Genomic DNA, 13,816 nt, shown 5'->3' on the forward strand with positions numbered 1-13,816 from the left:
ACGGGCCCTCCGGTACGAGCTGCACACGCGCGAGTCTTCTGCGCATGCGCAGTGCGTAACGGAGAGCCCATCCAGAGAGTAGTGGATGTTCAGAACGGTTCTCTAAAACTACGTAATGTCGCAATCGTATCGGCTGCAGGACGATAATAAGGTGCCTGGAACTGGCCACGTCAGGCGTTTCCTAAGCTATCCGTGACCGCAGTGTATCTAGCGGTTCGTTACGCTTGACGCAGCTGAGAGTGCTTGTAATAAGGATAGTCAAAAAGCTGTGGTACCTTCAAAAGACGAGCATTCCTCTCAAAAGGAAACTTTCGGTGCGCACCATAAAGCTGCGGGAAGAAAAAAATATCACGAGAATAATGAGGCGCTTAAGCGGGAGGAATCGAAACAACCTCTCACGTGACGGGCTTGCGGAGAGCCGAGTCGGCAAAGTTTTCCTTCTCGTGAAGGTATTAAGGCGGCCTAGGAAAGAAAGTCGGTCTCCGTGAACAAAAAATGAACGCAAAGAAGAAAACGACAGAAAAAGTTACAGAGCACCTTGTAATTCAGGGCCACTGACTTGTAATCCTTCCCCGAAGGAAGGGCGAGTCGCTCTTTCCATGTAGAGTAACTCCTCCAAGGGCTCCGCAGACATTCTGAGCTGGCCGTGGAGTCACCATGACGTTCCGGGGACTGCAATAATAGTTGTGACCGATCGTTTTACTCAAATGAAGCGGGAACGGCATCGACACCCGTGTTCAACGTGCTCGGAGAGTATTACGAAACGTCCGTCACGTTACCTACGTTGAGCTTCTAAGGCTATGACGTTTATTCTTATCGAAGAAAAACACCTGGCCGGTTGCAAAAGACCCCATTCAAACCAGTTACTGATGCAGATTTTGATATAAGAAAGAGGGGGGAGTTTTTGTTTTTCTTGTTTGAATTGTGTCACTCTAGTACGTGTTTGCTCACCGTCCATATCCGTCCGACGCGGGCACGGCGTAGTCAACGTATCGCACCCTGGATACTTTCGAATTTTGCGGATATTTACTGTCGAGGTGAGTGACCGCAAATGCATTCTACTTTGCTTTTGTCTGGGTAAACAATTACCTCGTATAAAAGGTCAGTATCTGCATTGTTCTATGGGCGCCGCCATTTTTGTTCATGCTGACGACATGATACAGTGAGGGGCTGCGCTTTTTGCAAGACTAGTTTTTTCATGAACCTTCGCAATATTGCAGTGCAAGATGGTCAGAAATGCATCGTCACGAAGCTTCAAAAACAACACTGAAGCCAGAAGAGCTGTAAAAAGCAAGAAAGGGACTGTTTTGTGCGCAGCCCTTTTTTCACAGAGCGTGTGTTTGAGATTATTATTTATCACTTTAATCGCTAGGAGCTAGAAATTCGAACACTGGTCTATATAGGGACAGTGTTTCAGGCTTGTGAGCTTGAATTCAGGAGAAGTCAAAGGGTAATTTCAGTTCGTTTAGTCTATTTTAGGGTAACGACTGTCTTTGGTGAAGGATGCGTCCCTGAAGTACGAGGTGTCATTTGTTTAGATTCCATGCGTAGTTTGGTAGTAGTCATACCTCGAAGTTTTGTTTCGGGGGTCTACAGCCAAACCAAAACTGCCGGCTCGAGCATTATGAAATCATTATGGCGTGCCATTGTTCAACGGAAAGTTCGTAACTCGGCACCGCAAAAGGTACGACTGGCCTAGTCGCAAAAGCAGTTCCGACCAGTCAGGTAAGATGCTACGGCTGTTTTAGTCCTTTGCTTTGTCCGTGTCAAACGGGTACGCCACGCACAGCCAGACGTGGGTGGGCCTTAGCTACTTTTGGCTCAGGATCCGTGGTGTCGCCACTCACCAAACATCTGGCAGCGCAGATTCCTTCTGCGGGGCATGCGCGTGCAGCGTGCGCATTAAGATAGCTTTAGCATGGCCACAATCGCACGTGCGTGCTCACATGAGGAAGAACATGGCGACCGCCAGACGCTCTGTTTGCATTCGTCTTTAGAAGCGCTCATATGTTTTGGAAAATTAAAACTCGCAGTAAAATAAATTTTGTGAAACGCTCTTTGGCTAGGTGTTCGGCATTTTCTGAGGGTCCATATAACCATGAGCAAATTACGCTTTAACGAATATCGCCATTTGAGCGGATAGATGTTTAAGAAAATAAAGGGGCGCGTGTTCATGTTGTAATTGTTGTAATCGGCCTACATGTTGTAATCAGTCGACATGTTGTAATCAGCCGACATGTTGATGTCGTAATCAGCCGACACAGGCTACCGCCGCTTCTCGGCGGCAGCCTGTGTCGGCTGATTGCAAAAGTGTTGCCCCACTGATTACAAAAATGTTAGCCCGTAAACGCCTTTTCGCGGCGTCCAACCGTGCGCTAACGTGTCATTCGATGAATATGTCGGCGTTCGCTAAAACGTCTTTCGACCAACTGAGTGCCACCCTTTCCTGAAGCCCAGATAAAACCGCGGTGGCGAGACTCGAAACTGATTGGTTGACGGGTGGGAATAGAGGACTAAGGTGCTCGACGCTGATTGGTTAACGGGAGGTCATGTGACCAGAAGGATAGGTCAGGAGCAGGGATGGGCAGTATTTCAAATACAAGTATTTGAAATACGTATTTAAGATACTTTGTGTATTTTTCATGTGTATTTAATTACAAATCGGGTAATGTATTTGACGTGTGTATTTAAATATTGAAACGTGGGTATTTCAAATACAATTGTAATTAAATACAATTTTGTGGGCAAAAATACATCCCTCAAATTTATTGTTACTGTCCAGAGCAGGAAGAAAACTACGTTCTGACCCGAATGCAGTGTCTCTCAATCAAGCACAAGCGTTTAGTGACTTTGTGATTACGGTGTTAGTCCAGGGCAAGAATAGTGACGAAATCGACATTCTCAGGCAGACTGCCTAAATAAGTGCCTGTGGCGACTTGAGATGCTTCCCAGCCTGATTTCCATCCATCTTTTTGCCTGGAACATTCTAAATGCGCGGGTCGTCCAGATTTGTGCAACTGGTGCGAGTTGCAACAATAAACAATTCTCTAGCTAGTGCTGCGCGTCTTGGTCGTCTCGGTTCTTTGTTGGTCTATACCAAAATGTAATCGACAAAAAGAAAACTGCTTGAAGCTCTGTACTTTTTTCACCTATTACGTCCAAGCTTATTACATTTTTTTTGTGATTATATTTCTATTGCGTTACCAGAAGCTCGCATACTAACTCCCGAGTGTGCGATGCAAAATTAAAATGAGATACCCAGAAACCCGTTGCAGGTGCCCTGAAGTCGCTGAAGCAAATTTTGAGGAATGTATTTGGAAAAAGTATTTGGAGGAAAGTAGAAATTTGGGCTAGTTGGTTCATGATCAGTAGATACAGCGCCAAAAAACGACAGGACAAAAAGGAGAGTAAACAGGACGAGGCGCACTCGCAACTAAAGTTTATTTAGGAAAAAACACATAATATATAGGATGTTAAAAACGCCTATTCATCCCATCAATCCAGAAGACCTCTTGATAAAATCAAACTCTTTCCCTGAGAGGGCAGGGGAAGGCTCGCTAACACATTCATCTCCCTTTGCTCTAATCTCAAACGCCTCGTGCACTTCTCGGCATATTTTATCTTTATATTTCGCCAGAACCTTCACATCATGCAAAACTGGTGAGCACGGGCAGCGACTACAACGAACAGCTAGATTACCAGACGGGCTTGATCTCATAGCTGCCGCATGTTCCCGTGCACGATCATTGACACATCTGCCAGTCTGGCCGATGTACACGGAGCCGCAAGTCAGCGGAATTTCGTAAACCACTCCGACGGCACACTCATCATATATGGTTTTGTGTTTTGTGCCGCACTGCTCCATGTCTGTCTGGGGATTATTGATCCTACGGCACAAGCGTGCCATCTTTTCCGGAGCTGAAAATACTACGGGTACTCTAAACCACTGTGCAACTTCCTTTAAATTATGGGACATGGCATGCAAGTACGGAATAATTACCGGTCTCGTTTTTGGATTCTCTCTTGCCCGATTAGTTGCCCCTTTGAATTTTCTTAACAATCCTTCCGCAACCTCAGTCAGGCATCCTTGTAAGAAACCTGCCTTCTGCAGGCGTGAAATCTGTAGATTTCACGCCTGCAAACGATTATTGATTATTTGAAGGGAGACGCTAATGGAATGCGTAGTGCTTTTTCTTTGGATGTGGAAGATCTTTTTTTATTCTATCCCGCACGACCATCTCTTTTCGGAGGTTAGAAAATGCATAGAACGGAACGGTGAGGTGTCATTTGCCAATTCGAGTGGCATCAGTGCGGTGAGTTTTTTTTGGAACTGTTGTTGTTTTATCTGTCGCACACGTATGTTTCCTTTCAAAATGATATGTACGTCCAAAAGAAGGGCATTTGTATCGGGTCGTGTGTCGCGCCGGTGCTATCCGATATTTTATTAAGCCAATGTGACAACACCATAGCCGAGAAGCTGGGGCACGAGAACAGCATAAAGATTTATAGGTACGTTGATGATTACCTTGTGTTCAGCGAATTGGCAGAGCGATCGCTGGATGGCGTTGTAACCCAGATGCTCGATGTGTTTTCCTCGTGTTCTGGAGGTCTGAGGTTTACGCACGAGAAGCCGGTAGAAGGGACATTACAGTTCCTTGACCTAAAACTACGCTTTCTGGAGAGCCACATATGTTGGGCGTACGAGCCAAGATCTAAGAAACGCATCCTGCCGTACGAGTCTGCCCATTCAAAATTAGTAAAAAGGGGCATTGCTAGCACGTGTTTGGAGATGGCCCTAAAACGATTTTGTGAACATTCTGTGCAAGACAGCTTTAATCTACAGATTTCACGACTGCAGAAGGCAGGTTTCCCACAAGGATGCCTAACTGAGGTTGCGGAAGGATTGTTTAAAAAAAATGCAAAGGGGCAACTAATCGGGCAAGAGAGAATCCAAAAACGAGACCGGTAATTATTCCGTACTTGCATGCCATGTCCCATAATTTAAAGAAAGTTGCACAGCGGTTTAGAGTACCCGTAGTATTTTCAGCTCCGGAAAAGATGGCACGCTTGTGCCGTAGAATCACTAATCCCCAGACAGACATGGGGCAGTGCGGCACAAAACACAAAACCAAATATGATGAGTGTGCCGTCAGAGTGGTTTACGAAATTCCGCTGACTTGCGGCTCCGTGTACATCGGCCAGACTGGCAGATGTGTCAATGATCGTGCACGGGCACATGCGGCAGCTATGAGAGCAAGCCCGTCTGGTAATCTAGCTGTTCGTTGTAGTCGCTGCCCGTGCTCACCAGTTTTGCATGATGTGAAGGTTCTGGCGAAATATAAAGATAAAATATGCCGAGAAGTGCACGAGGCGTTTGAGATTAGAGCAAAGGGAGATGAATGCGTTAGCGAGCCTTCCGTTGCCCTCTCAGGGAAAGAGTTTGATTTTATCAAGAGGTCTTCTAGATTGATGGAATAAATAGGCGTTTCTAACGGCCTATATATTATGTGTTTTTTCCTAAATAAACTTTAGTTGCGAATGCGCCTCGTCCTGTTTACTCTCCTCTTTGTCCTGTCGTTTTTTGGCGCTGTATCTACTGATATTTGGAGGAGACCAAATACATTTGGTTGTATTTGTATCTTGTACTTAAAGGGACACTGACAGGGTATTTATGCTCGCCGAGGTTTTTAGTTGTACGTGTCATATGAGAGCTCAACTACCCAGAACAAAATTTGCGGCTCGAAATTCGGTTTCTTTCCGCCCGAAAACCGCCGATCAAGAACTAGCCGGTTCGAGTCTCGCTCACTCTCTTTTTCGAGGTCACGGGCCGTTTTCTAAGGTATCGATGCGACCACCAAATTTAATCAAAGTCGTGGGTCACTGAAGGCACACACTCAATATTAAAAATAGAAAAAAATATGAAACCAATTTTTTGTGGCTTCTAAAAAGCTGTAAATACGTTGATTGAAAAAAAAAGTTCCACAGACAACCGGAAGCATTCTGTGCGTTCGTCGTTTCGCGTATCGTGGGACTCGCGGGGACGGCGATGGCAGCGGACGACGGGCGTGGGGCCTCTATTTCAGAACTGTCGCTCGCGGTACCGGCGAATTCTGTTTACCTTTAAAAGAGAAATTTGGGACTGATCAAAAGAATTGGTATTCATCCCGTACGACACGCCCGGCCACCAAGCCGATTTACACGAAGACGTCGCCGAGCCGTCGCTCCCTTCTCGTGGCTGAAGACATCGCTTGCGCAAACGTCAAGCACGACGTGTCTACTTCGAGTTGAATATGCACGCGTACGATTTCTTTACTAGGTGCGAATGTCCCCAGAGCGTGGTGCTTCCCAACTTCGACTCGGGAGTGCATTTGCTAGAGAAAAATCGACAACAAACTTTCCAACTTACAGTTTACCGGCTTAATTATTACAAAGGAAAGAGATCCACCAGAAAAGACATCCCACCAGTAGCGCAGTTGGAAAGACGTCCGGTTCGCACGCGGTAGTACCGGGTTCGATCCCGCGTGAAACTTTTTTTTTTTTTTTTTTTAATGTTTACGTATCTTTTTTTTTTTTACAATCATCACTGAAGAAACATACAAAAAATAACAAACAAATGTTGCGGACGATACTTCGCTGAATTAAATGGTATGTGATTTCCTTTTTGACACCTGCGAACTCAATGTAATCACTTTCCACAAAATGCAAGGAGCATATAAATCAGGTAGCGTCCGCTTTCCGAGGTGCCCGTATATGTTCTACAGGAATTGCAGCCAGCCAATGGTCCCGATCCCGTTGATCTTTCGGAAACTCTGTCGCACAATGCCACTTTTTTTCGGACGCAGGACATGTGAGCCAGCTCTTCACGCAACATCTTGGGTGTATTCTTTTCGGAGCCGATCATGGAAATTCACCACGGGCACTCGCTACTCATCTCCGACTCCTCAATGTACAAAACAACTCATCTTGGAGTACAGAACAACGAGCGTAACAAACATAACTGCAAAAGAATCGCGCGGCGAGCAGTTCCCGCACGCCGCATCGCACGCCGCATGTCGCGTCGTCTGCTACGGAGAGAAGAAAAAACAAAAAAAAAAAAAAAAAAAAACGCACGGTCGGGTGTAGACACGTGACTTCCGCCACTCACACTCTTCTCTCCACTTCTCCAACCTCCGTCGGGTTTCGGTTTCGGTTTCGAGCAGTTGCGTCTTTCGGTTTTATTAAAAAAATACGCTACTCTGTTGCAAAATATTAATTGGGTAGTCCTCCGACACCATAATGAAGCCCCTGGCAAAAAATGAAAAAATTTTTTTGGGGGGTGTCAGTGTCCCTTTAAGTGCTTTTTTGGAAATGTAATTAGATTTGTAATTAAATACATTTTTGACGAAGTATTTTGTATTTGTATTTCGATACATATTTGCTTGTATTTTGCCCATCCCTGGTCAGGAGAAGTGAGGTGGGTGAGGAGGAGCTCAACCACCTGTGCACAATGAGGGAGAGGACCCTGGGCATATGGAAGTCTCTGACAGATAGCTAGGTTTATTAGCTAATTAGCGGTACTATCGAGTCATTCTAGGAATAATTGCATAGCAATTTGCCTTAAATTATTTTCAAAACATGTTTAAAAATCACGTTTGCTGGATTTCAGCAATGATTTTAGAACTTTGCAAAGACTCACAAACGAAGCCGACACACATAGCTCATATAATGTTCACGCTTAGTTTACAAACCCCCAAGAAGTATTTAAAGTTCGTAGGGAAGGACTAACGTCAAAACGTCACCTTCCAAATCGACGTTCGAAGGCCATGCACAGTGTAACATTCGGTCAGAGCTATAATCTCAAGCTCTCCACGCAAGGTATTGTAATTCTCAACTACATAGGAAGCATCTTTGTGCCAAGATGAACCGTGAGTCCGATTAGAGATTAAGCTGGACTAATGCGCTCCGTGATAGGGTATCAGTGTAGGAGTCCCCTTGAGTTGCCCTTAAATTGAGTCTCCCTTAGGTCGGTACCGAAAACGCCTTGTGCACTTGGGGTGTTCATCATAAATACTGATACCGGAAAGAAACAGACATGCTGCCCATCGTTGCCTTGTTTGCCGTCCTGATCATTCTGGGAATCAGACTCTTAAGGTGAGTTGTTGCTTCTAGAGAAGTACCGCGTATCCCTGAAAATATATTACATATTTTGTTTTTCACCGCCCAATGGAGACTACACATAGCAAACTTCTCAGTCCCTGCTCAAATAAAGCAGTTGGTGGTCCGGACCAGAAGCCAAAGCTTCCGAGCGAACCGTTACTTTGGTGAAGCTTTACAAACAAAATTTTGTTTAACTTTTTTGGGAAGATAGGGCGTGATTCCGGCAGCTGTCGGCATTCAGCTTGATTCATTTGTGGGCATTGTCGGCCACCATTTTTCCATCAAAAAAGTCGAAATATAACCTCTAAATATTGAATGAGATAACATGCTAGTTTGAAACTTTGGGTAATCTGATCCGTACTGGTAGCGCTACATGTAGGAGGCGAGTGAGCGTTTGGCGATGTGTAGGTTTTTGCTTTGCGGTGAAAAAAACTATATTTTTTCAGGCGTTTGTTGTGTCTGTACCATCAAAGGCAACACTCATGGGTTGAATTACTGAAATGCATCTTTAGATCGGCAGGCTTGTAATTGTTCTCTGAAATGTAACAAAAGTGATAGTCATCGTTCGCAGTAGTATAGCGAGGATAGACGTGCAACACCCGGTGTCAAAAATTATTTCAACTTGCATTAAAATACAAGTAGAATGTTCAAAAGTTTGGTTCACTTGCATCTAAAAGTATATTCTGAACTATAAAAGTAACCTAGAAACTAAACTAATTTCCTTAACATTTGTAAAGATTGTACTAAAATAGGAGAGTTGTAATTATACTAAAGTGATACGCTTAATAGTTTTCAAAGTCGGTATAGATCCCAAAATATAACTGTGCCTTATTGGAAACCCGTTCAGAAAATAATATTATAATGTTTGAAGTGCATATTCATTAGCTTAATTAAGTAGTACAACCAAACCGAAGACTATACGCGTAAGGTGGTCGTATTTCCTAGAGTAAATTAACGTTTTATTTTGTGATTGTAAAAGTGCGCGGAAGTTCAAAAGAATACTTGCAAGGCTTCGAAAACCATATATTAGACAATACCGTATTTACTCGAGTACTAATAGCCGCACTGTTTATGAAGACAACCCGAGAGCACGCGGATTGCCAATCACCGCTATCGACAGCATGATTCCAGCTGGACAGAGATAACGTCTTCGAGCAAAGATACCATATGCGAAGTTTTCATTTGTATGAAGTTTCGTGTTCTTGATCTAGTTATTCGCTATGTTATTTATGCGGAACGAGATGATTGGCTGTATATGTGCTTTGCGGGAAATTAGACACGGGGGCTTGTTCATAAATAGTGCGGCTATTATTCGAGTAAATACGGTATTGTAAAGAGAGAAAACAGCTTTATACAGGTGCCTACCCAAACATGAACAAAACACTAGGAATAGCTTTTTTGCGGAAGATATATGCCATGATGCTGTTTCTGGTGATGACTATGATAATACTTCTACCTCGTAGGCTTGGTGTATCTACAACTTACAAGGAATTTATTTTAAAGCAATCTTTTCAGCGAATAGTTACGTACTAATTGAAAAAAACTATTTTAAGAGATTCAACTCTATTAAGCGCTCAAAAATAGTGCTGAGGCGGATAGTCTAATCCACTCTGCTACGGCAATAGAAGTGATGCCGTCGTGGTAAAGCTTTAAAAAATGCGCGAAACCTTTTATGCGAACACAGCAGTGCTTTTTTTAATTTTGTGTAGGAATGGTACTTTTTAAAATCAATTGGCATCTTCTAAATTGCAATATTGCCAGCAGTCTCTTGGTTATCAGAAAAAGACGACAAAGACATGTGGTTGATTTTTCGTGCTTGCCCTGTTGCGCTTCGTCGGTATTTCTGTTAAAAGGTAAATTGTTTGGCAGACTGATACCATTGATTAATCAGAAATCTTTTAATCAAAATTAGTGAAGAGTTAATAATGGCTTACGGATTGTTTAACAAGGCTGGAAGAATCACTTGACAATATGTCACTTCAGGAAAATGTATAAATTGCTTGGCATGTGCAAACGCAACAAGATTAATACGAGATCTATCAATAATTCTCGGAAAAACGAGCGAACGTTTCACTAGTACAAATCAGTTTTTTTTTTATCAGTCTTAATCCAAATATTCGTCGGGGGTCAGGGACATATTTCAGCACTCGTCGGTCGATAAGGCAAACTGCAAAAGGGCAACTTTTTTCACTGATAAAATTCAATATTGTCGTTGGTTTTAGCGATGATAATGTAGGAAGCAATACTCTCCGTTGGCAGCATTTCAAAGACGCTTGTGAATAGAGGGCGCACCTTCTTTTTCGTCCAATATTTATTGCCAATTTTTTGCAGCAGCCTTTTTTTGCATGCTGCGGTTGCTTTCGTAACTTTTGTTAAAGATATTCGCCGCTGCGGGCAAAAAGGGTGGCGCTGCAGTCGAGTGGTGACGATGTTGGAGTAACGAAGAAAATAAAGAATATTGATGCGTGGCTGAACTTCGTATTAATCTAAATTTGTTTAGCAATGATTCAAAAGTATCGAATTATACAATACAAACGAGGTTCACCTAGGCAGCTTTCTGCAGTGAATTGTAATGTAGGAGAACCATTTTGTAAAAATAACCACCGTGTCAATATTTATGTAGCCTTGTCTAACATAAATTTCAGTCGATATTTCAGCGAAGCAATACGGCTCTCCTTAGATGTTTTTGAAGTCTTGTGAGATAAAGATCCATGACAAGTTTCTGGTATGTTTCATTGATTAGGCAGTTTATTTAGAGGCCTTTATGTAATATTTTCAGTTTATAAAAGGTAATAATAAAAATTTTTGCAGGCGCTGCTTATTCAAAATTTTATAGACGAGTTGGCCATGATTTCATTGTAAAATCAATTAACTATAAAAGAAGTACGATTCGCACAAAGCTACTAGTTGAGAACGTTAGGGCGCAAGTGAGCTGGTGTATATAAATAATTTTTGTATCGCAAAACTCTAAAATATATAAAACTATTTCTGCACTATCGAAGAACCTAATCGGCCTTTTAAAGTGTCCAGAAACGCTCATATGCTGAAATAATGATGTGTGCTTTTTCAGGGAAAACTTGACCTCTCTTTTAAGAAACACTCACCAAAACATTTTTGGCGCCCTTGAATGAGCCTTGTATCAAAGTAAAACTAATACAAATCAAATAATGATATCTGTGATTGTAAACTCTCTCTCGAGTGTTCTCAAACGCGCGCTGAGAAGTAATCATCAATAAACGCTCTCATTTTGAATGTTTGCGCAACTCCAGATTCGAAAATAATAAAATTAAGATCACCGTGTTCGTTCCACAGATGGAGACAGAAGACCTTTTCTTACTTCAAAGACATCGGAATTCCTGGGCCCAAACCAAACCTGCTTTGGGGAAACCTGAAGGAATACCATGAAAAGGTGAACGTAGTCGTTTATCCTAAGCTCTGAGCTATTGATAATCGTGAACGCTTCGAAAAGAAACGTGTTATAATTTAAGCCTCCAAAGTGGAGAAAAACAGGCAAAGTCCACACCTGTTGACTACCATTCTATTACCTCAGGAACAACTTATACCTGTTGCTGAGTCGCATGCATCCTTGCCCCTACCTTCGGTAATTTGAACATACTTATACGCCAAGATATGGCCTCGCGCTCAATTAACGTTGAGGCTTTCAATTTTTATTTTTATTATTTTGTATCAATGCGTTTGTTTGACATGACAGAAAATGTAGTGCTTAGAACGATTATTTGCTTTTTTGAAAATGTCCTTGCCCAAATATTAATATCTCCACTTTTTCTATATTTCAATGATATCTTGTGTGTTGTATTAGCCTGTAGTAATATTTATTTATATTAAAGACGTGTAAAAATAATACATTGTATATTTGATTGACTAGTTCCTGATTTTATAATTTTAGACCTGCATGAATGTTTGCAAGCACACTGCCGCGCGCACAGCTGGCCAAGTAGGCAGCGTGCGCGTGACCTAACGGGTATTATGCCTGCCTATCACGCGAAAAGCCAGGTTTCGATTCCCGGCAGTGAAGCGTCTTTTTTCTTTTTTTTGGAATTTGGTTTTCTGGTAAATTTGAGAATCCTCTTGCTTGTTCACGGCCCGAATGTTCTACGCGCCGAACGTTCTAGTCCGAATGTTCCGGAAACCCAGGCTACAAAAGGACGCTCCGCCTGGCAAGCCGAAGTCAGTCTCGCCCCAGCGCTCGATCCTGCGGTTTCTCCGACATCGACGCCCGCGACGCACTGCTGTTTTCTTCTGCTCCCTTTTAGGGGCGAAGCTCCTTAGGGTCTAACCTTGTCCGTCCGTCCGTCCGTCCGTCCGGCGTCCGTGCTCACATAAAACGAAAAACTGTTTCCGCAGTCGACAGGATTCGAACCTGTGCGGGGAGACCCCAATGGATTTCTAGTCCATCGCCATAACCACTCGGCCACGACTGGGGGACGAGTAGGGGGTTCTGACATGTGGTAGTAACTCAAGAGCTGGGATGTCATAGATGAAACGTTGCATGTAGCCACTCAACGTCTATACAGGAGAGGGCGCTGCGGTCAAATGCGTATATAATCGTGTTAAACTTTGCATGCATTGGCTCAACGTCTATAGACGCGTGGGCACTGCGGTCAAATGCTCAAATGCGTATATAACCACGTTCCATACCACGCATTCTCTTTCTACCATGGACCACTGACTTAAGTGGTGGAGATGCGTTCCCACGGCTTCTAGCGGATCCAAGCTGATCCACTAGAAGAACCACTGGCTCTGCATTTGACCGACCATAAAGCAGTAATAATGAAGTCGAAACGCAACCCGGAACTCAGAACTACCTATGAGAAATAAAAAAAAAAATCAGCCCCATCAGCAGTACCAATGTACAATAAAATCAGTATCATCAGCACCACCAGAGCTTCGCCCCAATCAACATCATTCGGCACGCGGTGATGCGGCCTTTTTTTTTTTGATGTTGTGGGCACAAGCTCGCCACATTAAATGTTTAGTTTCTTCAGTTGTCATAGCCTCATCAATTGTCATTCGTGACAATATATTTAAATAATTGTCTCACATCGTAGTATAGAACTAGAAAGGAACGTCCGCTTTATTGCTGAGTGGAGTTAAGTAATTTTACATGTTCCCGAAAACGTTTGTTTACCAGTATGTTTCAACGATGTATCAAGTTAAAAGTTGAAGGCCCGATAGCTCGAAAAATTTGTAAGCTGTGGATTGCATTGAAATTTGACTCACCAGGAAAGTTGCAACCTGTCTTTAATAAAATATTAAGATTTCATTTTGAAATAAGTAAGACATTTATAGTTGTTAAGAGTTAATTTACCAGATATTATTTGAACATGAACATAGCCAAGCAAACTGTCATCACGAATGATGCTACATAATTTTTGTCGGAATTAGTTATACCTCCTAACAATATTTAGTCAATAATTAATTAATCTACTTCAAAAGGAGTGAATTGTTTGCGTTTCAAAGCATTAACTTAGAAAAAATCCAACTTGCAAACTATGCAAAAGGTTGCATAGAACGATGTATGCAGCCCTTGGTGACTTTTTCGGCATATTTATTCCCAACAGGAGTTAGTCCAGGCTGTGAAAAAATGGTGCAAGCAATATGGTGACATATTTGGGTAAGACTACCACAATTGTCAACTTTAAAAAAAGTGCGGAGGAAA

At 42.8% G+C, this 13,816-nt stretch overlaps 1 protein-coding gene across 4 annotated transcripts in view; it reads left to right on the top strand.

Moving 5' to 3' along the window:
- Positions 1–13,816, top strand: part of LOC8042544 (cytochrome P450 3A14) — a 58,859-nt gene that overhangs the window by 8,151 nt on the left and 36,892 nt on the right. For all 4 annotated transcript variants that reach the window (XM_040212495.3, XM_040212496.2, XM_040212493.2 and 1 more), the window contains 3 exons: positions 8,003–8,130; positions 11,449–11,545; positions 13,719–13,771. In XM_040212495.3, the coding sequence (XP_040068429.1) occupies positions 8,072–8,130; positions 11,449–11,545; positions 13,719–13,771 (209 nt within the window). In that variant the 5' untranslated portion in view covers positions 8,003–8,071. The remainder of the gene's footprint in view (positions 1–8,002; positions 8,131–11,448; positions 11,546–13,718; positions 13,772–13,816) is intronic.

The sequence above is a fragment of the Ixodes scapularis genome, unplaced genomic scaffold (assembly GCF_016920785.2).
Source record: "Ixodes scapularis isolate PalLabHiFi unplaced genomic scaffold, ASM1692078v2 PGA_scaffold7__128_contigs__length_106722199, whole genome shotgun sequence".
Lineage (NCBI taxonomy): Eukaryota > Metazoa > Arthropoda > Arachnida > Ixodida > Ixodidae > Ixodes > Ixodes scapularis.